The sequence below is a fragment of the Danio aesculapii genome, chromosome 19 (genome assembly GCF_903798145.1).
Source record: "Danio aesculapii chromosome 19, fDanAes4.1, whole genome shotgun sequence".
In the NCBI taxonomy this organism is placed as follows: domain Eukaryota; kingdom Metazoa; phylum Chordata; class Actinopteri; order Cypriniformes; family Danionidae; genus Danio; species Danio aesculapii.
Window position 1 is genome coordinate 48,955,801 of NC_079453.1, and position 27,222 is coordinate 48,983,022.

The window sequence follows — 27,222 nt, forward strand, 5'->3', positions numbered from 1 at the left end:
AATATTAATAATACTCTTTATTCTTACTGTTTTTACATTACTGTGAGGGTTGGGTTGGGGTTAGATGATAATAAAGGACAATTTAATGTGTAATTTAATAAATAATATTAATAAAACTCTATTATTACTGTTTTTACATTACTGTGAGGGTTGGGTTGGGGTTAGATGATAATAAAGGACAATTTAATGTGTAATTTAATAAATAATATTAATAATACTCTTTATTATTACTGTTTTTACATTACTGTGAGGGTTGGGTTGGGGTTAGATGATAATAAAGGACAATTTAATGTGTAATTTAATAAATAATATTAATAATACTCTTTATTCTTACTGTTTTTACATTACTGTGATGGTTAGGTTTATGGTTGGGGTGGGGTAGATATTAATAGAAAACAATTAATGGATAATTTAATAAATAATATAGAAAATTCTGGTAACCTTCCGGCCACAGCTGTATCCCTTTTAGTTAGTTTGGGTTGTTACTAGAAGAAATACAGCTGATGCTGGAAGTTAATGAGAATTATTTATATTATTTATTAAATTAGCCATTGATTGTATTTCATTGACATACCCTAACCATAAACCTACCATTCACAATAATTTAAAAATGACGATTATTGTTGTACAGTAATTGTATTGTTGTAAAAATATAGATAATTATCGACTGCAGTTGGATCCATTTTAGCCCCTACTGGAAGTGCATCAACATACTGAAATAACTCTCCGCAACATCCGGATATATGTCAAAAGCAGTTGTCAGAAAGCAGAAACCGTAATTGCTTTGTTATAATTGTGTATTATTTTATTAAATATTAAGTATTAGTAAGCAATTTTGTATGTCTAACTCAATTTCAAATTTAAATCAATAACTTAAACTATACAGATTTCAAAAACACAAGCCAAAAAATTACCTTGTTTTATTAGCACAATTTATTGACCGTAAAGGCGGGGGGGGGGGGGGGGGGGGGGTCATTTTATTTCATTGTCATGACAGCTCAGTAGCGATGTTGTAAAAAGCGGGAACAAGTAGACTACATAGAAATGCTATTGAAATCAATCAATGCCATTTTTGGCTGATCATTTTCTGCGGTTGAAAATTTGGTGCCTCTCTAATAAATGACAGTAAAGCTAGATCATTCATTCATTCATTTTATTTTCGGCTTAGTCCCTTTATTAATCTGGGGTCGCCACAGCGGAATGAACCGCCAGTCTATCCAGCATATGTTTTACCCAGCGAATGCCCTTCCTGCTGCAACCCATCACTGGGAAACATCCATGCACACTCATTCACACACATACACTACTGACAATTTTAGCATTACCGCATGTACCGCATGTCTTTGGACTTGTGGGGGAAAACGGAGGAAACACATGCCAACATGGGGAGAACATGCAAACTCCACACAGAAATGGCAACTGATCCAGTCGACACTCGAACCAGCGACCTTCTTGCTGTGAGGCAATCGTGCTACCCACCGTGACGCTAAGCCAGATAATATTGTTAATAATATTTCTACTTAACTCAAAAACAAGACATGCCATATTGATTCCTGCATTAAATGAAAACATGCAAAGGTGATTTATTATTTAATAAAAAATAGAAAACATATTAAATGTACAAGTGTCTACTGTAATGTTTTACCTCACTAACAAATAATACAGGTAATAAGAATAATAGTATAATGTCATTCAGTGTAAGCATGAGGCAAAGTACTTGTTTTGTCCTGTACTTAAATGATCATACTAAATTTAACTGCATTTTAAATGTTTAAAAACTGACAAATGGGTATAAACTTTTACTAGAAAATAATACTCGCTGTTAGGAATAAACACTGTACCTAATAAAAAAAGTTCTTGTGGTTGACTAATGAACAATGAATCTGTTTGTTTGTTTGTTTTAGATAGTATTAGTGTTGTCATGATACTGGAATTTGATACCAATCAGTACTGTAATTTTAAAGACGTCCATTTCCCGCTAACATCTGAGCACATTCTTAAATGCAGCTGATTTGCCATTGTGTTCACCAGTGCTCATCAGAAATTACTGTGATTGGCCGTGACGGTCATCAGTGCACCAAACTCCCCACTGTTTACAGAGTGTAACCACAGATACAGGGACACTGAAGTGTTTTAAAGCTGCAGTTCATCAGCGGATCGCTCCTATATCAGCTTATAGACAAACCAGCTGATAGACGTGACTTTAAAACGCTCAAGTGTCCCTGTATCTGTGGTTAGACTCCGTAAACAGTGATGAGTTTGGTGAACTGATGACCTTCACTGCCAATCACAGTCATTTCTCTTGAGCATGTTAACACAATGGCTGTTTCTCAATCTGCGTTCTTAAGTGTTCTTGTGTTCTCGCATAACGTCATCATCAACTGCCAAAGTTCAGTTCCAAAACTCAAGACCGCAAGAACAGAGGACGCGTGAAAGCTCCCGGATGTGTTTTTGGTATCAAGGACGCATCGATGCAGACTTGAGCACAAAACTCGCTTGAGTAGTCTTAGAAGTCATCTCGGCTATATAAAGGAGGTGGGAAGCGCCGCATCTTATATAGATTTATTATTAAAGTTCAAAGATATAACATATTAATTTTAGGAGTTTCCCTAAATGACACGGTGAACGTAAACATTACCATGGACATCTTAATAAAGGCATAAACACATTAAAAACAAAACAGATGCTTTAAACTCATAAATACTCTATAAATGTTCACTACTAACCTTTCCATGAACATGATTTGATTATAACTGCAGATCAAGGACAGAGCGAGAGCCTACTGTAACGCCTGCGATTTATATAAAATAATATATTAAATGCAACATACAGTTAAAGTCAGAATTATTAGCGCCCCTGTTTTTTCCTCAATTTCTGTTTAACGGAGAGCAGATTTTCTTCAACACATTTCTAATCATAGTAGTTTTAATAACTCATCTCTAATAACTGATTTATTTTCTCTTTGTCATGATGACAGTAAATAATATTAGACTAGATATTCTTCAAGACACTTCTATACAGCTTACAGAGACATTTAAAGGCTTAACTAGGGTAATTAGGTTAACTAGGCAGGTTAGGGTAATTAGGCAAGTTATTGTATAATAGGGTTGGGCGATGTCGACCAATTTGGCATGTACGATGTCTAATGTGAAGCATCGCGATGGGCATCGTCATGTGAAAAGGCGGAGGCGGTGTTTGACAGAGTGCACGCGACCTGTCTGAAGAGCGAAGAGGGATCCGGTGGTGAGGGGTGAGAAGGGTGCGTGACTTATTTGAGGACCGGGAGGGAGACGCCGGGAGATTATCACTCGTTTGTGGGCATCCGGGAGTCTCTATGCATTTGCGGGAGACTCCCAGATCTTCCGGGAGACTTGGGATGTCTGAATATCATGTCTAACAACTAGAGTGAGACGCGATCCAGCGAGTTCAGACGATCGCATGACAGTGTGTGATGTGCGATGTGCGTTTTGAGCGGACTGAGGGCTGTTCAGAAATGCTAGGTAAAACATGGTGTGGATGTGGATCGTTTTCGTTCTAAAATGCCATTTTAAAGCCAAGACGTATTAGTGTAAACAGGGCATAAGTGTGTATTTTTCGCGAGCAGGTTTGCGGCGATGCCGGCTCAGCATCATGTTGTCTATTGGCCATCGGCTATGGACGATGCCATCGTCTATCTTCCCAAGCCTATTGTATAAAGATGGTTTGTTCTGTAGACTGTCGAGAAAAAAAATTACCTTAAAGGGGCTAATAATTTTGACCTTAAATGGTGTGTAAAAAATTAAAAACTGCTTTTATTCTAGCTGAAATAAAACAAATAAGACTTTCTCCAGAAGAAAAAATATTATCAGAATTACTGTGAAAATTTCCTTGCTCTGTTAAACATCATTTGGGAAATATTCAGAAAAGAAAAACAAATTTCCTAGGGGGGCTAATAATTCTGACTTCAACTGTACATGAACACATACAGACTCCCTAATTAGTTTTTTCAAATATAGAAGAGATCGCGAGCTCGATCGAGAAAGTGAAACCGCTCGCACTTTTAGACGGCCTCGTAAAACAACAACAGGACACGGCACATTTTGTTCTACTTGGCTTTGTGGCTGTTCATCAAGACGACGACAAGGTTTGTTTGAGCTCGGGTCGACCTTGGCTTGTTATTATGTATATATTATAATCGTGTAATGTTTCGGCTGTATCTTTAAAAATGTTGGTTCCTTTGTTTTCATTCTCCTGGCGTATCTCTGCAAACCAATATCGTTTAGCTGTGCGTCTAGCTCTGCCTTTTTGTACCCTTTGTCCTGCTTGGCACCCTTTGTATAGGGTGATCAAAAAGTGGTACGGTTCGCTTTTAGGGACCCTTTGACAGTGGAAACGGCCATAAAAGCGTACCAAACTGTACCGTACTACTCTGTGGAAATGGGCCATTAGAGTGTTCATTTGCTGAAATTTATATTAAAATCTGTTTTATTTGTATTGTGTAACAAATATTTGTAAGTTTTTTTTGCGTAGTATCTATTGTGAAAAGGGGAAAAACAATAAATCATTGTGTGAATGCTGTAATGTATAATCAATTTTCCGTTAAAAAGGTGTGAAGGTCATGTGACCATTAGGAAGACCCAGGGTAGAAGGAAGATGTGTTCCCTGTTCTTGCAGTCTCCCGAGTTCGTTCTCCCCTAGGTAACTTGGAAAGATCGGTCTCCAGAAGAACACGAGCCCGTTCTCTGCGTTCTTGGAATTGAGAAACAGCCAATGGCAAATCAGCGCTGTTTAAGAACATGCTCAATAGCGCTCAAATGTAAGTCGGAAATGGACGTTTTTAAAATTTCAATACCAACATGTACCGAATTCCAGTATCATGACAACAGTAGTTAGTATTTAAAACAAGTACTAGTGACCAAAAAGTAGATATTAGTTTTTGTGTTGGAATAAATGCTTAAACACTTGCCATACACGATTGGTCTGTCATTTATTTTTCTTCAAATAAAAGAACAGGTGCAGTAATAGTCAAATCCTTATTTGACAGCATGCAAATGAAACAAACACACACACACACAAGGACAAACGGCATCACGTGGTGTCATATGTTCGACTTTAATAACCACTGCCACTTCTTACCCTGAAAAAAATGCTTACCTTTACCTTTTTTGGTCTTGTTTCTAGTCCAAATATCTGAAATATCTATTGCCTCATTTTCAGAAATAATATGCCAAAATGAAGAGAGTTTTTCCTTAAAACAAGCAAAACAATCTGCCCATGGGGTAAGCTAAATATTCTTGTTTTTCCTTTTGACATAATATTATTTATATATTATTATATTAATATTGTTAGCCCGTTGGCAGATTATTTAGCTTGTTTTAAAGCAAAACTCACTTAATTTTGGCATATTATTTCATAAAACAAGACAATATTTTTTGCTTGTCTATAAAATGCTTCTTGATTTAAGAGTGTTTAGATATTTGGACTAGAAACAAGACAAAAAATCTAAGTAAGAAAGCATGTTTTGCAGCGTGTCAGCGTGACGTTGCAGTTTATTGATGTTCTTCATCATGCGCTTACACACACACACTGGAGCATGGCAGGCATTAAACCCAGGCAGCTTTCTCAAAGGGAATCATTGTTTAATTGATTATAATATTTTAGCTTCTCTAAAAATTGATGTTCACCGTTCTCACTATTTGCCAAGTCACCACCTACTCCCTGTCCTGGATAACATTCAGGCCTACTCATCATCCCTTTCTACCCCTCTCAGCAAATTATACAGCTCGATAGCCACGTCCATTCCCCAAGCCTTGCTTAAACCATGATTACTTGTTTCTTCCCTGACTTTGAAACATTTATTGTGCATTGTTTTTCACTGTGAGGACCAGCAGTTCTTAAAACATAGAGTAAAGGCCTGTTCACACCATGCATGACAATGATAAATATAACGATTCAATACATCTTTATTTCTATAGAGCTTTTACAATGTAGATTGTGTCAGAGCAGCTTAACATAGAAGTTCTAGTAAACTGAAGCTGTGTCAGTCCAGTTTTCAGAGTTGAAGTTCAGTTCAGTGTGGTTTAATATTCACTGCTGAGAGTTTAAACACTGAAGAGCAAATCCATCGATGCACAGCTCTACAAGTCCCGAACCAAGCAAGCCAGTGGCGACAGTGACAAGGAACAATTGACGAAAGTGAAGAAATAAAAAAAGCCTTGAGAGAAACCAGGCTCAGATGGGCACGACCATTTGTCTTCTGGCCAAACGTCTTGTGCAGAGTTGCAGTCTAGGCACCTGAGGCTGGAGAATGCTGGACGTCCATCGTGGAGAAGCTGCAGGTGTGAGTAGGTCACCGGCGGGTGTTCTGGCCTACAGCACTAATGCGGAGACTCGTCTGTCACCGTGGTCTTTCAGTAATTACTCTCATGCTGTCCACTCCTTCATGACCGTCACAGCATCTGCTTAGGATGCGGCCGGGTCCAAGGTTATGGATACCCCTAGAAACTCTCTATGTTTGGTATCATCTCTTCCGAGGACTTGGATCACATCGATGGTGCTGCACAATAACAACGCTGCATATGTTAATAATAACACTAATGATCAGTAACGATAATGATCTGTTTATTTCTAGATGATGCTTTTAATTGTCTCTTGTGAGAAGCAGATGTCCCCAGTGTGTTTATAGCTCATCTGAACACATCGTAACATATAGTCAATCTAATCAAACAGTCAATCTAGCAATCGTAGTCAATCCCCCAGCATTTTCAACACAAACACACTGAAACTAGCACTTGATTTCTACGCTTGTTTTATTTCTGTGCTTCGATTTCCCATCAGGAGATGAACCAAGAGTTTAAGGAAAGGTGCAGTATGTAGGATTTACAACCTAGTGGTTGAACTAGGTATTGCAGTCCAAATTATTGCATTTTTTTCACTCTGTGTACTCCATGTACATGCAGGTTGCCAGATTGACGACACTAACATGAGCAAGAGTGTTTTTTACGTTTTGGAATATTATTTTGTAATAAAAAAAAAACCCTAATGTGGATTTTTATCCCTCTGAATCTGTGTCTTATTTTGAAGGGTTCATCCTACGGTCACAATTTTAGACTTTCCCCAGAGGTTGAGGCAGCCTTCATGACTGAAATAAATTATGTCGTGTTTTTCACCAAGGCAACCCGGAGTGCTGGAATGTAATTGTGTAAACTGGCAGTGGGCTGGTTATAGAGACCAAAACAAAGACAGACATTCCAACAAAAAATGCACATTTTTAATGGACAATTACTAACTTTATTGTTTTTCAGACAAACAATTATGTTCACTTGAGGTGTTTTTAAGAGCACTTTTTAACATAGACATGAAAATAACACATGTAATTTAATTGAATGCCTTTCTGTATAGATATAAGTTTGTCAGATTGTAATTAGCATGGTTCTTAAATACCTGCAAACCTATTATGGTATTTTTATGCTTCAGAAGAGTCAAAAACTTATATACAGTACCTTTAAGACTGATCTCATCTGAATATAAAACAGAAGAAAGGAGATGTTTGTTTAATTTGTGATTTGAGGTTGACTATTTATAAAATAGTTTGTCTTAATAAATTGGATAGGTTGATAAAATACAAATACAATGCTTAAGTTCAACATAAAAATTCAATGTAAACGACTTTTTTGTGCTATCATATAACATAACGAAAAGGCGGAGCTAGACGTGCAGCTAAACGAGATTGGTTTACAGAGATACGTCACTCGCAGAAGCAGGAGAATGAAAACAATCCATTTTTAAAGATACAGCCGAAACATTACACCATTATAATATATACATAATAACAACATATAACTGTTGTCGAACTGTCCTTCACAAATCCCACCTTTGGGCTGTTTTCTGTTACTTTACGCCTGCTGCTTTTCAGTAGAGATGACCAAATGCTGGAGTATGTCATTCAGATGACGGACAATTACAAATGTGTGCTCAGCCACTCTTCAAATCTTTCACCTTATCTGATTGAGCTCAGTTCCTGTGCATTGGTTAGCTGGGTTTTGTAGACCACTATATGCTCATGCATGCATGCAAATGCACAGTCAACCCTGCAGCCAACGCAAAGAGAGCCACGTGTTATGAAATGCACCAGATTATTTTGCATAAGGTTTTAAAATGTGCTCCATTCAGTGTAGTGTCAAAGCATATGAGAGTAAGGGAACAGCATTCAAGTTTAAGAATCTTCACGCAAATGGCCACATGGAAAAAATGTTGAGGTGTTGAAACTAAATGTTTTTTTTAAACTTCCATGCTAGTTGGAAAATGCTTTGGAGAAATATAAGGTGATCTCATTTGGTCCAGTTTAGTGGATTATTCTGCCTTGTGGGACAGAGTTGCTGGGTTTTAAATTTGACATAGATTACAGAATGGACAAAATATGCATGGAAATAACTGACACACATCTCCTCAAGGAGACGTTACAATGGAGTGAATAATTAATTGAACATTCAGTTTAAGAATATGAACATTCTTAAACTCTAAAAGTTTATGTTTTAGAGCACCGTCTGCTGTCAAAAACTAGCCTAGAATGCCGTCTGCTGTTCAAAAACTAGCCTAGAGCACCGTCTGCTGTCAAAAACTAGCCTAGAGCACCGTCTGCTGTCAAAAACTAGCCTAGAATGCTGTCTGCTGTTCAAAAACTAGCCTAGAGCGTTGTCTGCTGTTCAAAAACTAGCCTAGAGCGCCATCTGCTGTTCAAAAACTAGCCTAGAGCGCCGTCTGCTGTTCAAAAACTAGCCTAGAGCGCCGTCTGCTGTTCAAAAACTAGCCTAGAGCGCCGTCTGCTGTTCAAAAACTAGCCTAGAGCGCCGTCTGCTGTTCAAAAACTAGCCTAGAGCGCCGTCTGCTGTTCAAAAACTAGCCTAGAGCGCCGTCTGCTGTTCAAAAACTAGCCTAGAGCGCCGTCTGCTGTTCAAAAACTAGCCTAGAGCGCCGTCTGCTGTTCAAAAACTAGCCTAGAGCGCCGTCTGCTGTTCAAAAACTAGCCTAGAGCGCCATCTGCTGTTCAAAAACTAGCCTAGAGCGCCGTCTGCTGTTCAAAAACTAGCCTAGAGCGCCGTCTGCTGTTCAAAAACTAGCCTAGAGCGCCGTCTGCTGTTCAAAAACTAGCCTAGAGAGCCGTCTGCTGTTCAAAAACTAGCCTAGAGAGCCGTCTGCTGTTCAAAAACTAGCCTAGAGAGCCGTCTGCTGTTCAAAAACTAGCCTAGAGCGCCGTCTGCTGTTCAAAAATTAGCCTAGAGCGCCGTCTGCTGTTCAAAAACTAGCCTAGAGCGCCGTCTGCTGTTCAAAAACTAGCCTAGAGCGCCGTCTGCTGTTCAAAAACTAGCCTAGAGCGCCGTCTGCTGTTCAAAAACTAGCCTAGAGCGCCGTCTGCTGTTCAAAAACTAGCCTAGAGCGCCGTCTGCTGTTCAAAAACTAGTCTAGAGAGCCGTCTGCTGTTCAAAAACTAGTCTAGAGCGCCATCTGCTGCTCAAAAACTAGTCTAGAGCGCCATCTGCTGCTCAAAAACATGCCTAGCGCACTGTCTGCTGCTCAAAAACTAGCCTAGAGCGCCGTCTGCTGTTCAAAAACTAGTCTAGAGCGCCGTCTGCTGTTCAAAAACATGCCTAGCGCACCGTCTGCTGTTGAAAAACTAGCCTAGAGCGCCGTCTGCTGTTCAAAAACTAGCCTAGAGCGCCGTCTGCTGTTCAAAAACTAGCCTAGAGCGCCGTCTGCTGTTTAAAAAACTAGCCTAGAAAGCCGTCTGCTGTTTGAAAACTTGTCTAGAGCACCGTCAGCTGCCAAAGCTAGCTCAGAGCACTGTCTGCTGTCAAAAATTAGCCTAGAGCGCTGTCTGCTGTTCAAAAACTAGACTAGAACGCTGTCTGCTGTTTAAAAACTAGCCTAGAGCGCTGTCTGCTGTTAAAAATATTGACTAGAACGCTGTCTGCTGTTAAAAATATTGACTAGAACGCTGTCTGCTGTTAAAAAACTAGCCTAGAGCGCTGTCTGCTGTTCAAAAACTAGACTAGAACGCTGTCTGCTGTTTAAAAACTAGCCTAGAGCGCTGTCTGCTGTTAAAAATATTGACTAGAACGCTGTCTGCTGTTAAAAATATTGACTAGAACGCTGTCTGCTGTTAAAAAACTAGCCTAGAGCGCTGTCTGCTGTTCAAAAACTAGACTAGAGCGCTGTCTGCTGTTCAAAAACTAGCCTAGAACGCTGTCTGCTTTTCAAGACTAGCCTAGAATGCCGTCTGTTGTCAAAAACTACCCTAGAGCACCGTCTGCTGTTCAAAAACTAGACTAGAACGCTGTCTGCTGTTTAAAAACTAGCCTAGAGCGCCGTCTGCTGTTCCAATACTAGCCTAGAGCGCATTCTGCTGTGATAAACTAGCCTAGAGCACTGTCTGCTGCTCAAAATCTAGCCTAGAGCGCCGTCTGCTGTTCAAAAACTAGCCTAGAGCGCCGTCTGCTGTTCTAAATCTAGCCTAGAGCGCCGTCTGCTGTTCAAAAACTAGCCTAGAGCGCATTCTGCTGTTATAAACTAGCCTAGAGCGCCATCTGCTGTTAAAACAGAATCAATGCCAAATCAGTTTCTCCAGTGACGTTTCACCACTGCTCTACTTGCTAATTAATAAAATGTCACTGACACTTTGAGGGTCAAAAATTCACACAAGGGCAAAACAAATGTAATATCCATGTGTCCTGACATTGTGAAGTGATACAGCTGATTTGTGTATAAAGGCCAGAGGGTGCTCCCACAAAGAAGAAACCAAGGAAATCCCCATAGTGTTGCTTTATAAACAGATTATTGTACTGCTTTCATCTATTCAGCATGAGTAATAATCACACGGCTGTGCAATCATCTCACAGAAGAATTCATTTCAGATGCTCGACTATTGTTATGAAGTGAGATTGTAGTAAATGTGGTGTTTTCATAAGCATTTAAAAGCATTAAAAGCATAGCATTTAATACACAAAACCGTAGTTTGCTGAGTAGCAACACAAACAGCGGGCATTATTGCAGAATAATTATCTTTGATTTGATTATCACACTTTTAAATAGTCTGTAGGGCGCCACAGTGGCTCAGAAGTTAGCACTGTCGACTCGCAGCAAAAAGGTCGCTGGTTGGAGTCCCGGCTGGGCCCAAACACATAGGCTATAGGTGAATGGATGAACTAAACTTGCCGTAGTGTATAGGTGTTTCCCAGTACTGAGTGGCAGCTGGAAGGGCATCCGCTGTGTAAAACATATGCTGGAATAGTTGGTGGTTCATTCCGCTGTGGCGACCTCTGAAATAGAGACTAAGCTGAAGGAAAATGAATGAAGGAACCTAATAAACAGTCTGTGATTATGAATGCGATGTTGCACAGCTTGTCAGTAAATTAAGACTCTATGTAGTAAACGCCGCTCCATCTGAAAGCATGTGCTGGAAATTTACTACTGAATACAGAACCGGCTTTACTGACAAAATGTGGGCAACATTAGTAAAAATACATGTTTAATTTGTTTGCATGAATGATTTTAAGGAGTTGACAAGCTACAAGAACATCAATGACCTATTTTTTTTGTTTGTTTACTTCTTGAAGTTGGTGATATGAGTGGTTATTGATTAAAGAGCACCTATGTTACCCCTTTTTCCAGATTTAATATAAGTCTTTTGTGTCTCCGGAATGTGTCTGTAAAGTTTCATCTCAAAACACCCATCAGATTATTTATTATACCTTTTAAAAGTTTCTATTTTATAGCTTTAGCATCAGGTAGCAGTTTTGTTGTACCTTTAAGTCTAGTCCTTCCCGCCCACCATTTCAACATGCCTTTCTGCGTGCCTCAATCTCCTCCCTCGGCTGCCTCAGACCACAGACAGACATAAAGGAAGCAGATCTCACATTGTGAGAAATACTACAGTAAGAACTTTACCAATGAGTATTTGATGCATTTGTTGTAGAGTTGCAACGATGAGACACGCACAAAGTTCACGCACACACACACACAGCTTGGACATGCACACACACAGACAGCGCGCACGTTTAGCTTTGCATTCTTTTTGAATGCAAATGTGACAGTATACTGCTGTATGGATATCTTGTTATTTTCATGAACAAAATAAACCTGATTTAACGTCCACAAAGTGGGATTGAAGCATCTTCACGCCGCTGTGCTGATGAAGTAAAGCTGAAGTAAATCGCTGTAATTGATTCCACACATGCTCTGTTTTAAAACATGTTAAACTTGTAAAACTCACTCTTGATCACGTTTGATGATGATTGATGATCCTAGCAAACTGAACAGACCTTTTATTACCGGCTGCTTTGCAAAATAAAGCGTCCTGACTTGTTGATATGATTATACACGTTACTATGGAGACATGTTAATACGCAGCTGTCAATCAATATTGGTGGGCGGGGGGACTGCACTCCTACGTCAAGTTGCGGTCGGTCTGAAAACCGCTCCAATTGGTCCACCGTTTCTATGTTGTTAAATTGGAAAAAAAAGGACTGGGTGTGTTTATTTCACCCCAATATGACGATCTATACACTATACCAACACACGTCTGTCCAAACAGCTTGAAAAGTAGATTTTTCACCATAGGTGCCCTTTAAATACTCTCCATAGCTAATCTAATAATGATTTATACACACTGTAAAATATATCTGTAAGTTAGCAGTTTTTTGTATTTTGTGATTTAATTTTTTATTATTTGGAAAGAACAAGCCAAAACATCCCCAACAGGAAAGATAAAGGAGTGCAAAATCCCACCTTCAGATTTAAAGCCACTAATAAAAGGCTATATTTTTTACAAATGGCAAGCAGAATAGGATCAGTGCTGAGAAAATAAACTTTTTGAAATCCAGCCAGAAATATAGGAAGAAAATCAAACTGTTTTTTTTTAGCTCAAGACAGGATGAGATTGCTTACAGAAGATGCCGTATCGGACACACACTGAAAAAAATTATCTGCAAAGTTGTCGCAAACAATATGGGTTGAATTCAAACAAACAAATAAAATTTAGTGATGTTCAACTTAATTTGTTTATTTAAGTTCAGCCTAAATAAATAGTTTACAACCACTTAACTTAAAAAAAAATTAGTAAATCCAAGGAATCATCTTTAAATATTTTTTTCCGTGTAGAAGACTCACACATGTGCATTTACTCAAAAAAACAACCCCCAAAATGTCAATATTGCAACCAAAACCAAATTGTCAAACATATACTTGTGGGATGGCCTATTTTTAATGTTACTAGACAACGTTTTTTTTTATCTGTAGAGACTTTAAATGAATTGTTTTTAAATGTGAATCCTTCCAGAATTGTACAATTTTTATCAGAAGTAAACCTTAAACCTTTTAATCTTATGTATTATTATTTATGTATTTCATCTTAAGTATTATTTATTGATGTTGATCACTTTTTATTGTTAAAGTATTTTATAATTCTAGAAAAGTGATATTTATAAAATATATAATATTGAAACTTGATCATTTTTTTTGCCATGACATAGCCGGAGAAGCTGATATGGCAATAAATAAATAAGTAGATCTATCTATGAGCAATTCCATGCAAATGTCAACCTTTGCCATTAAAAAAAATTACGTTTTCACCAAAAACTTCAGAACGCAGCAGCACGAGTGATCTTTGATGAACCCAAAAGAGCACATGTCACTCCGCTACTCACCCGTTTGCACTGGCTGCCAGTTGCTGCCCGCATCAAATTCAAAGCTCTGATGTTTGCTTACAAAGCGACCTCTGGCTTTGCTCCTTCTTATCTGCTCTCACTTCTGCAGATATATGTGCCCTCCAGAAACTTGCGTTCTGTGAATGAACGTCGCCTCGTGGTTCCATCCCAAAGAGGGAAGAAATCACTTTCCCGAACTCTCACATTCAATCTGCCCAGTTGGTGGAATGAACTCCCTAACTACATCAGAACAGCAGAGTCACTTGCTGTCTTCAAGAAACGACTAAAAACTCAACTGTTTAGTCTCCACTTTCCTTCCTAATCTTAACTGCCTCTCTGGCTATACCACTAACTGTACTCTCTCTCTCTCAAAAAAAAAAAAACTTACATTTCTAATGCTTTGCTTCTTAGACTTTACACACCTGAAACTTGTCTATAGCACTTGTTCACTGCTGCTCTTATAGTTGTGTAAATTGCTTCCTTGTCCTCATTTGTAAGTCGCTTTGGATAAAAGCGTCTGCTAAATGACTAAATGTAAATGTAAAATAGCAAAACTGTTTGTGCATTTTTTGTGTAGGCTTGTATTTTACCGTACTTTAGAAATGCTCAATGTCTCTGTCAATGTTTTCAAACAATTATATTTAATTTACCAAAGTCACACAAGTGGCAGTTTCACATCCGTCTCATCCATAACGACACTTTTTCCTTATAGATGCAAAAATGTCAAATAAAATGAAGTCAATCATTCTTGTTCTATAGAGACATGTTTTATCCTTTAGGTTAGGTCTTTTGGGTTGTGCGGTTTAATTCACAAATTTTCTACAAAGTATGTTGTACACAGCAAACTTGCATAGTTTTTTGGTCACATCCATTATGCATGTTTATTTTCCTCCTTTAAAATATGAAACATTTACAGGTTGATATTTTTGTAGTCCCATAACTCTGTGGTTAGTTGTTCTGAAAAATATAAACAGATGTTTCAATATAATGTTAACATACTTTCTATGTCAATTTATGTTTTCAGTTTTTACTGCAAATGCCACATCTATAACGCTGCAATTGCTCTTATCTTTTATTTTTCCCTGTATATAATTATGCTTTTTAATTGCATTATCAGATCTTAATCTTCCTTTTAACAACTTTTAACCTTAAAGTTCTAAAAAGTGACTTTTATGAACATTTTTATTAATTTGCAGTGCGATATTGTCTGGGTTGGTGTTGGATATTACGCTACTATAGGTGACCATAGGTCGAGGTGGACACCCATAACATGTGGAGTCCCACAAGGTTCAATTCTGGCACCTCTCCTGTTCAACCTTCATATGCTCCCTCTGAGCCAAGTAATGAGAGAGAACCAAACCTCCCACCACAGCTATGCTGATGACACTCAGATCTACCTAGCCTTACTGCCTAATGACTACAGCCCCATTGACACCCTCTGCCAGTGCATTGATGAAATCAACTGTTGGATGTGCCAAAACTTTCTTCAAACTCAGAGAAAACAAGTCATTGTGTTTGGGAACAGAGATGAGGTTCTCAAGGTGAATGCGTACCTTGGCTCTAAAGGTCAAACAACAAAAAATAAGGTCAAGAATCTTGGTGTGACTCTGGAGTCAGATCTGAGTTTCAATAGTCATGTGAAAGCAGTCAGTAAATCAGCATACTATCATCTCAAACACATTGCTGGAATCAGATGCTTTGTTTCCAGTGAGGATTTAGAGAAACTTGTTCATGCTTTTATCAGCAGCAGGGTGGATTACTGTAATGGCCTCCTCACTGGCCTTCCCAAAAACAAAGTGAAACAGTTGCAGCTCATCCAGAACGCTGCGGCCAGGATTCTGACCAGAACCAGGAAATCAGAGCACATCACACCTGTCCTCAGGTCTTTACACTGGCTCCCAGTTACATTCAGAATAGATTTTAAAGTATTATTACTGGTCTATAAATCACTAAATGGCCTAGGACCTCAATACATTACAGATATGCTCACTGAATACAAACCTAACAGATCACTCAGACCTTTTGGATCACATAAACTAGAAATTCCAAGAGATTCAGTCAAAGCAGGGTGAATCTGCCTTCAGCCACAGCGCCCCCTAGTGCTGGAATCAGCTTCCAGAAATTATCCGATGTGCTCCAACATTAGGCACATTCACATCAAGACTGAAAACACATCAGTTTAGCTGTGCCTTTACTAAATGAGCACTGTGCTACATCTCACAGATCACACTATTGTGTCTTTCTTTTCTTTTTCATTCATTTATATCCTGTTTTAACACATTTTAATCTGTTTTTATGTTATTATTCTTTATACTCGTCTCTTTTATTCCTTTTCGTGTAAAGCACTTTGAGTTGCCCATGTGTATGAAATGTGCTGTATAAATAAACTTGCCTTGCCTAAACCACCAACACACACTAAATGGGTAGAAAATGTCACGCATATCTAAAACTAGAAAAACTCAAATATTGCACCCAAGGCTCAAATAATAGGTTCTTCAAAGTTTGGAGACTATTCCTGTCATATTTTGAGGACAGATTTATTCCAAATACTTAGATTCAGGGGCGGGAGCTTACAATTCATTTATTTATTTATTAATATTGTTATTATTATTATTATTTTGATTATGTTTGAGTTGCTCTGTTAAGATCTTCAGTTCTGAAAAATTCAATGGCTCATAAATATACCCTGTGGAAACCCCTCTTGCTTGGCTAATATTACACTTTAGCTCTGAAACCTGATAAAGTTTGGAGAAGTGCAGGGATCTAATAGCATCCAGCCGCACAGACCTAATCAACATTTTAAGACCTTCTCGTAATTTCATTTACTTTAAGCCAGAGATAAACAGACAGCGATGTTAATGAACATGGAGATTTAGATTTAACAGACTATAACTTCAGGCTTTCACAATCTGACATCCTCAATTCAAAAGCACACAATTCTGAACAGCTAACAGGACTAAAAGGAAAATGAATGAATAATCACGCCAAAAAAACAGATGATAGAATCGTATGTGCATTAGGATTTGTTGATGTGGAATTGCTGTATTTAATCCCTGAAGGGAGACGGTGGAAAACAGGCCACTGTATATAACCTGGTGTTTAATGCTGGACAGAGTGCTGATCTGAGATCAAGTCACATGGGATTTGACATCACAGTAAATGGGACGCTGTTGTGTAACTGCTGTTATTCAGAACAGACATTAAAGGGGAGAGAGATTGTTTATGGTCGTGTTTATGTGACGATATTATAGGTTTTGGTGTCATTATGTTATGCTAACTTGGCTTTTTTTGTGTTTTCCTTTATTTTACAGTCAATTGCTGTTTGATTTAAACGTCACAGTATTTTATATGTAAATATAAGCAGTTTCTTTTTTGTTATATATTATTTTACCTTTCTAAACGTTAACAACTCTCAAATAGTCAAAAGAAATATGTTTGCTGTTTGTTCAAACTACTTATTTAAAATAAGCTGAATCAACACAATTTGGAGGGGGGACAACTTAATTGTTTTATGCTCAATCCACTTACATTTGTAAAAACTAATGAGTTAACTAAGTTCCTTCATCTTGTCCCAATACAAAAAGATTGTGTGGAGCCCAGCATGTTTTCACAGTAAATACAGAACAACATCCTAAAGTGAAACATTTACTGTATTAAAAATAAATAAATAAAAACACTAATTTATTCATTAAATAATATAAAAAGGGAGGAGATAGAGTATAAACCAATAGAGAAAATCACATTATTATTTACAAATGAAATGAAGTTGACCAGACAAAACATGAAGTATATTGTCTGCAATGAAACACAAGTCGAAGTAAATTTGCAAATCACTACTGTTTTTATGTCTGATTATTTGTCATTTGGGATTGTATAATAGCAGAATGACAATTTAATAGCATAATAATGCAAGCTTTTTTTAAAAAGACATAATTTATTCTTAAGAATATTTACTATAGTTATAATCATTTTAATAATTTAATAATTAGGGATTAGAATGTGAACAATATATGCAAAACAAAATATGAATAGTAATAATAAATAATATCAAAACACTGCATGCTAACAAGAACTAGAAAAAAAGTCCCATTTTTAAAACCATTCATTTACTGACACTTACACCTCTAATAGAGATTGGATGAAATTAGAGGCTACACAATAAGCTAAAATGTTGCTAACATTGGTTTTTATGTATGAGCGAAATACTCACTGGCCACTTGATTAGATAGGCCCATTAGTACCAATTGAGCATTGTGCCAATGCCCCAGCCTACCTGAGTATTGCTGCTGACCATGTCCATCCCTTTATGACCACAGTGTACCCATCTGCTACCCATGAGATTGGCATCATGGATGTGCAGCCGACAAATCTGCAGCAACTGTGTGATGCTATCATGTCAATATGGAGCAAAATCTCTGAGGAATACTTCCAGTAGCTTGTTGAATCTCTGCCACGAAGGATTAAGTCAGTTCTGAAGGCAAAAGGGGGTCCAACCCAGTACTAGTAAGGTGTACCTAATAAAGTGGCCGGTGAGTGTATATTGCATCACCAAAAATAATTGAGGTCTATAATAACCGTTGTGCGATAAGTCAATAAATTAGACAGGCCAAACTCACAACACTTTAACTTTCGTGCACAGCCAACCTCTTTTTTTAATATCTGAACTTTTCTTTCCATTAAATGGACTAGCATTAGCTCTTAAAACAGCGCCTTCATGTGAACTGAAGGGTCTCTTAGACACAACACCCATCCCATTCTCAGGTTGACTATTAGCTTCTTTTTATAGACACACTCTCGCAGCTATAAATGAAGGGGTTTCCCCACCAACACATGCATTCAGATGCACACATGCGTTCACTTCTACTTCAGTATCCACAGCAACCGCACAACCACTGTAGCACATGCTGTGCTCAACCTTCTCAATGAGAAACTGCACCCACTGAATCACTGATGGAACATGGTTGTGTGTAGGTTGTCAACAGGTTTTCGAGGTGTTGTTTATTCTCAGTATTGACTCGTAATTTGAATGCCCACTGAATCATGCCATTTTGCCTTCTGGCGGCCTCTTTTGTGCTGAAGCACAGCGTTATTCAGTGAACTGAACTGATTCTTTGAGTAAACAGACAGAGCTGGATTGTTCACCAGCGGTTTGTCCAGTTAGAGTTGTTCTGATCAGATCATCACATACAGAGATGGTTTATTCTGGATCATGCACGTGTTTTTGTCTTTTCGATTGATTCCTCTTGGTTTGATCATTTTCGGCTGTTTAATTTCTGCATAAGCTGCTCTAACATTCAAAGTACTTATTTTGATACTGGCAAGATAAGATGTTTATTTTATCCCTTTTCATTAATGCATGTTATAGAATTTGTGAATGAGTCTTCAATATTATGTTTAAGTATACTAGATATTTCAGTAATGTAGTCAAAATAATTCTGCCGGTTTCTTATGAATCTGTCCCCATCCTTTCAACAACCATGAATGTAATACAAAATTGTACTTTTTCTTTTACTCCATAAGAATAAATTAGGATTTGTACTATCTTTTATCACAATCTAAGAATTAGAAAATGCTAACTAATTTTAGTATTAGTATTATTGTAAATGAAAGTTTTGTTTACAATGAGCTAAAATATGTTATGCTGAATGGCAGAAATAGTGTGGACAGATCTCTGTCGCTAATGATAATGTGTTTATTTTGATACTTAAAGGACAAAAAAATGCATATTTATATATTGATCCAAGTATTGCTAGTCTGAGTCTTGCCATTAAAGTTTTGCTCATGCTGCAATAAATAAATAAACAGACAACAACAACAAAAAAACAAATATCCCAAATAGTTCTTGCTGTTTTATTTATTTTATTATATATATATATAGTTGAAGTCAGAATTATTAGCCCCCCTGAATTATTCGTCCCCCAATTTCTGTTTAACGGAGTGACAATTTTTTTAACACATTTCTAAACATAATAGTGTTAATAACTCATCTCTAATAACTGATTTATTTTATCTTTATCATGATGACAGTAAATAATATTAGACTAGATATTCTTCAAGACACTTCTATACAGCTTAAAGTGACATTTAAAGGCTTAACTAGGTTAATTAGGCTAACTAGGCAGGTTAGGGTAATTAGGCAAGTTACTACATAACAATGGTTTGTTCTGTAGACTATTAAAAAAATATATATAGCTTAAAGGGGCTAATAATATTGACCTTAAAATTGTTCTTAAAAAATTAAAAACTGCTTTTATTCTAGCTGAAATAATACAAAAGAAAATACTTTCTCCAGAAGAAAAAATATTATCAGACATACTGTGAAAATTTCCCTGCTCTGCTAAACATCATTTGGGAAATATTTTTTAATAATAATTTTTTTATGGGTTTTCACCTTTATTGGGATAGGACAGTGGAGTTTTTACAGACAGGAAAGTGTGGGGAGCAGAGAGAGGGGAAAGATCGGCAAAGGACCTCGAGCTGGGAATCGAACTCGGGTCGCCGTGAGCACATTGGTGCTATGTGTCGACGCACTAACCACTAGGCTATTGGCGCCGACTCATTTGGGAAATATTTAAAAATAAAAATAAAATATTGTGCTGTTCTCTGTGGTCCACTTATAGTTTTGTCTAAACAAGCATTTTACATCAAGAAATATAATTTGAAAGTAGACTATTTTCTGCGCTGTATTTGACCCTCATTAAAATGCTCTGTTTGAATGGCCGTGGCTGAGTGTAGACTCAGAAGTAAACACCCACTGCTGTGATTGGTTAACAGTTTTGCATAATAGTGAGTACATAGAAGTCAAGTCAAGTGGAGCTGTTTTGTCATTCCACTACATGTGTGGACATACAGTGGAACATACACTTAAACTGTACACATAACCATAGACAGACCATACAAGTACTTTCACATAAGACAAAACAGTATTGTGCAAGATATTGCAGAATAAAACAGAATAAAACAAGTAGTGCAACATGATTGTGTGGTACATTCACAAGTAAACATTGTTTTCCTTACTGAGTGCTTGCAAGTTGGAGTTTAGGTAAAGTTTGCAGTGTAGAGAGCAGAGTATTTCTACAGATGGTTTGTCAAACCCACTCACCTGTGAGACACACTCAGAAATGCACAATGTTTTATAGAGATATGAAGTGATTTTTAGAAAGTGTCTGGTGCAAACTGGTGCGAGTGGATGTGATCTAGGACTATGGCATCATGTGTGTCAAAATATCAAAGGGATGTTGGTTTCTCTAATCTTTCTGTTTTTCTGCCATCATCAGGACTGCAGTGAGGGAAGGAGACATGTCTCAGGACAAGCAAACCTACCCCATAATGGGGGAAAATAACCCCCTTCACAACAATGTCTACGGGCCCCCCAAAACTGATGCCTTTGGAATGCCTCCCCCAAACTACAGCCAGGGTCCAGGGGCCCCTCCGTATGCGGCACCAGGATCATATGGTCCACCCGATTATGGCCAGCCTGCCTACGGACAGCCTCCGGCACCAGGGTTTGGTCCTGGCCCTGGCCCATACCCACAGATGCCATATCCACAGATGCCATACCCACAAGGGCCCTACGCTCAGGGGCCATACCCTCAAAGCCCATACCAGCAGGGGCCCGGCCAGCCTGCCTTCGGTGTTGATCCTAATGGTAAGTACTATTAGGTTATTTCCAGATCAGATAATATCCAGGGGCCAGATTCACAAACACACTTTTAATTAAAAATACTTAAGATGTTTTCTCAGAGGATCAACCAGAACATTTTACAAAACATGGGACCCTTGATAATCCATATTGAGATTAATTAAAGGCAAGTAATTTCACTCTCGGGCAGTATGCTAGGGCATTCTATTTGAATGGGGAAACATCAAATAGCGATCGCTGATTGGCTCTTGTACTAGAAGGCGGGCTTTATTCGCTATATGGTGACCGCTGATTGGCTCATGTATTAGAAGGCGGGGCTTCATTCGCCATATTGACTGTTATTCCCCATTCAAGTGACACGTCTTGTGTATTCTTTAGTCTGGATTAATGTACTCCTCCAACCATGAATCCCCCCAACATCCCCTCCTCTTACCCCCATAAATAAGTTTTATTTTTTTATTTGATTTATTTTGTTTAATTATTTGATTAATTTGTTTTTCGTTTTTTATTGTTTCCATTTGTTTCTGTCTCAGGTTAGTTTGTGGTAAAAAAAAAATTTAAATGAAAATACTTTTTGTTACTGAATACTTGCAATGTAATGTAACTTGCTTTATTAAAAACACAATAAATAAAAATAAAATATAGTAAGAAATTTCTTGAGGCTCGTGCACACCGGGAGGATTTTCACTTGCGCTCATTGTCAGCATTTTATGAAATTTTCATTATTCCAAGTGATTTTCACACATTCCAAGCGATCGCACGCCTTTAATTATGTTATTTTTTTTACATATGTTGTAAAATTAATTGTTTTTAATTATGTTGTTTTATTATGTTTTCCGTTTAATTTAAAATTGCATCTGTAAAGTACATTTGATCCGATATTCCAGTTTTGCGCAAACATTTAATTTGCATCTTTGGATGGAAACACAGCCACTTTGACATCCAGGAGTAGGATTGAAGTGTGTACAATATAAAAATAAAAAACATGAAATGTAATACTTTTTCTAAAGATACTGGACTTTATTTATTTCTTAGCGGATGCATGTAAACTATCATGAAAATGATTGTTATAGTAATTAATACTAGAAAATATCATGATATAATTTTAAGTCCATATCACCTAATGCTAATGCAAACCAGTTCAAAGAATAGTTTTTTTGCACGTGTGCGACTGTCTGGCTGTGGATTAAAGCTAATAATATTGTAAATAATGTTCAGTTTCTTACACAGAGTGATTGTTTCACTTCACAAGACCTCAGTGTGTCATCAGAAGCCACGATTTGGCTATTAATTTTTCACTCATTGTTTATTTTTAATAAAAAAACTGCTGTTAAATGAATCACAGAGAGCCACGGATTCAGCTGAAAATCTTCTTTAATTAAGTAAAACAGTCACCTTTATCTTGGATGACATGTGGATGAGTAAACTAACAAGACCGTTTCATTTTTCGGGTGAACTATCCCTTTACTGACTCATTCTTAAGTTTAAAAACACAACTTAAAGTTTTTGTCTTAAACTTTTGGGAAGATTTTTCTTAACTTTTTTCCTCTAAGTTAGAAAATAATGTCGTTGCCTATGGCGTAGTGGAAAGTGCACCGACACATGCACTCTGGTGTTCGCAGTGACCCGGGTTCGATTCCTTCCTCGAGGTCCTGTGCCGATCCTTCCCCTCTCTCTGCTACCCACACTTTCCTGTCAATTCTCTCTACTGTCCTGTCAAAATAAAGTTGAAAACCCATAAAAAATAATAAAAATAAATAATAATAATAATAATAATAAATGAAAATAAAAGGCAGCTTCATGGTGTTTTCAGGCTGAATGTGTGTTTTCTCGGTGTGCTTCATCCTCTCTTGTAAAGTGCTTTGCCTGAGCAATTCAGCAAAAGGTTACCAGCTCTCTGAGTGCTGAAAATCCATCATTTCTCCTTTTTTTTACTTCATCATGCCTGCTGCAACAATCAGCACGTCTATTCAACTGTATTATTAAGAGCTTTTGCTGCTTCTGTTGATGTCGATGCTATGAAATGTGCTGTTCTTTCCAAACCTATAAAACTGGTCAAATGTACTTCAGTTTTCCATTTCTGTGTGCATTTTACTGCATGAACGTACTGTGGGTCAGTGAAGAAGAGGGTTTTTTTCAAGCATTAAAATGTGTAATTCAGTTTTACGTGTTATTATTCACTCCATACAGTTGTTGATGTCTAGTGATGTCAACAATATTTATTTGAAACATTATTTGAAACATTTTATTAGGCAAAGAAATAACCATATATGGTAACTGCAGTGACATTAATTACAATATAATTTTTTTAACAATAGTCAACTGGTCATTCAGGTCAAAAAGCACCTGGTTAAGTTGGTTCTTCAGAAAAACAATAAGATGAGTCCTTATTTGAACATCTGAAGTATTTTTAAGCATATTTATAGCCATTTGTAATAGTTAAAATCAAATTCTGGATCATTAGTGCAGTTACATGGACATTATTTCAATTATATTTATTTTCAACATTATTTGAAACATTAACCCTTTATTGGGTGAAGAACAACATATATATGATAACCTTGATATTGAGTACTACACATTTCCTGACAAAAGTCTTGTGGTGGATCTCAGTTGTAAGAGCAACAAATAATAACTTGACTTCTAGATGATTATTTGAAGTGTCAGAAGGTGGATTTCTCTGATGAAACATCTGTTAAACTGCATTAATCATCACTAATACTGCTGAAGACCTACTAGAACCCACATAAACCCAAGATTCTCACAGAAATCAATCAATTTTGGTGAAGGAAAAATCATGGTTTGGGGTTCCATTTAGTATGGGGGTGTGCGAGTGGATGATCAACATCAACAGCCTGAGGTATCAAGACATTTGTGCTGCCCATTACATTACAAACCACAGGAGAGGGCAAATTCTCCAGCAGGATAGCGCTCCTCATACTTCAGCCTCCACATCAAAGCTCCTGAAGGTCAAGGTGCTCCAGGATTGGCCAGCCCAGTCACCAGACATGAACGTTATTGAGCATGTCTGGGGTAAGATGAAGGAGGAGGTATTGAAGATAAATCCAAAGAGTCTTGATGAACTCTGGGAGTTCTGCAAGAAGGCTTTCTTCACCATTCCAGATGACTTTATTAATCAGTGATTTGAGTCATTGCAGAGATGTATGGATGCAGTCCTCCAAGCTCATGATGGAGTCAGACACAATATTCATTCTGTTTCCACTGCAGCATGAGCACATATTCTATACTGGACATTATTGAAGGTTCAGTGAGCAGACTTCAGTCTAAGCAGAGTCAGACCTTACTGTCCTAATGAAATCATTCATAATCAAGACATGATCATATTTTATTGGGCTCAAATAAGCCTCATCTAGAGGCCTTTGCCTTTCATATAAGACACGTCTGTTACCAAATGATCAAGTAGAAGTCAACTTATTAATTGTTTTTTCCTTGGATAGGTGACAACATTTATCAGGTAGTGTATATGTTTTCTATGCGTTTAAAATTGCTTCTATAAATGACATTTCATGCAGACACCAAATTGAATGTCATGTCTTTGACCCAGTTTTGGTTTTAATACATTGCACTGTAATGAATGTTCAGACACACATTATATTTCCCCTTCTCATGTGTTATTTGTGTTTGAACAGCTTCTATGGAGAGTCCTGGATATCACGGTGGAGATGGACCTCCATCTTACTATGGAAATGATGACTTTGCAAAACTCCAACTGGGAAGATAAGAGCATCCGACAGGCCTTTATCAGAAAGGTAAACCACAGAGGACAGAATCAAGCTGGGTGTTTCTTTTATTGTCTTAATATTTATTTATTTATTTACATTTCAATGACTTAGTGGCTGGGTGAACCTTATCACCTTATCACAATATACAATTAAAAATAAGTAATCTCATATCTGGTATATATGAAGAGTTCAGATGCAAAACCCTCTAAATCCATCTGACCTCTTTTCTTGTAAATGAGCATTTTCTGTCAAGTTCCTCTGATTAGGTTTAAAAGTTTTATTTTATTTGTAAAAATAAGGTTATTAGCTAGTAAATAAATAACTTTATTTCAAAAATGTTACTTTAAACAATTCTTTGGTTTTTAACTAAGTCGATTCTCTTTTTCATCAAAACCAGCTAAATCCACTTGTGCTTTTTATGCAAAAACCTCTAAATCCACCTATTGGAACAAGACAGTGTATTTAGTTGAAAATCACTAAAGATGCAATTAGAGATTATTTTACCAAACATAAAACACATTACACAAACCACCTAAAAATCTGTCAAGTAAGTGGCGGTTCATTCCGCTGTGGTAACTCCTGATAAACCAGGGAAAAGCAGAATGATATCTGTCACGTAAATGCATTAATCAATAACATTAAAACTGACATTACTTAAATCTGAACATTCTGTTGTCATTTCTGATATTTGGGATTTAGATTTAATGTAAGTAGAGCAATATAAACATCGCAAACATTGTAAACTAAGCTTATTGGATTCAAGTAATGTAGTGTAAAACATTGTGAAACATCAATATCTGTGCTTTGCCATTAATATAAAAAGTTTATCAGGCGTATAGGGAATATGAAGTAATACAAATAATATATAGTTTCATACATTATATTTCTCTTTTAAAAAATAGCTTAAATTAGCTAATAAAACACAAGGTGGGTTTACTGAGCAAAAAGAGGAGGTCTCTCAGGCACTTTTAAAAGCTGTCATTCATTCTCACTATACTTAACGTCTTGGTCTCTTGTTTATCCTCATAGTATCCACGTGGGATAAAAGAACGGCATCTTAACTTCGTCTTTCGTGAAATGGAGTTGACGTTTAATGTATAGTAAATCGGACTCATTCAAAGTAGTGTCGCTGCGCAAGGAAACGTAATGAATGCATGTTACACCTCCGACTGTACAGTGTGTTTTCTTTTTCTTATAATGCAGTTGAGATTTTGAGGTAAGGGACGTTTTCATTTGCTTTTCACTGACAGTCAGACAGACTCATCCAGTTCATCAAACTACATCTTTTGGAATCGAAATCGAAAGCTGAATAAGTCTCCTCATAAAGCCGGCGTATCAGCACGATGCTACATTGAAAACATGATTCGATTCGCGCCTTCTGATTGGTTCTCGGGATATATCGGCTTTTGCTGTCAAAGGCAAGTGGCGTTTAGCGGCTTTTGCCAACAAACTGTTATTTCTGAATGCACTGACGCTAGAATTCAGATGATTAGAAGCAAATCTATTTACGTGCCTAAAGCATTCACTCACACAGCAGTGTCATTAGCTAATTTTTGGCGGAAGTGGCGTTTAGCGGATTTTGCATCTGAACTCTTCATATATATATATATATATATATATATATATATATATATATATATATATATATATATATATATATATATATATATATATATATATATATATATATATATATATATATATATATATATATATATATAGTAGTATGAGGTGATGTGAATAAAACTGTTGATCCATATAGGCGGAAGTGACAAACTACATGCTTTACATGTTTATATCAGTTTTATATCTTCTAAATACAAATTCTGTCAATGTCTTGGAGCCCACTAGCCTATAGATATCCTAGAAACTAATAATACTGATACGAACATCTAAATTAATTTTAATTTAATGGAACCTTTAAAGGGAAATGCACATTTAATTCTCTCTTTCCAGGTGTTCATGGTGTTGACCGTGCAGCTGTTGGTCACCTTCTCCTTTGTCACCGTTTTCACCTTCGCGCAAGACGTCAAAGTGTTCGTGCGGAGAAACCAGTGGACGTATTACGTGTCCTACGCCATCTTCTTTGTGTCTCTGATCGTTCTCAGCTGCTGTGGAGAAGTGCGCCGCAAACACCCATGGAACCTGGTGGCACTGG

General features: G+C 37.3%; 1 protein-coding gene across 1 annotated transcript in view; it reads left to right on the plus strand.

Moving 5' to 3' along the window:
* The window catches only part of mapk15 (mitogen-activated protein kinase 15), a 58,522-nt gene that overhangs the window by 23,023 nt on the left and 8,277 nt on the right, over positions 1 to 27,222 (plus strand). Inside the window, 3 exon segments of the mRNA XM_056479506.1 lie at positions 21,184 to 21,327; positions 24,972 to 25,091; positions 27,021 to 27,221. Of these exon segments, the coding sequence (XP_056335481.1) occupies positions 21,184 to 21,327; positions 24,972 to 25,091; positions 27,021 to 27,221 (465 nt within the window).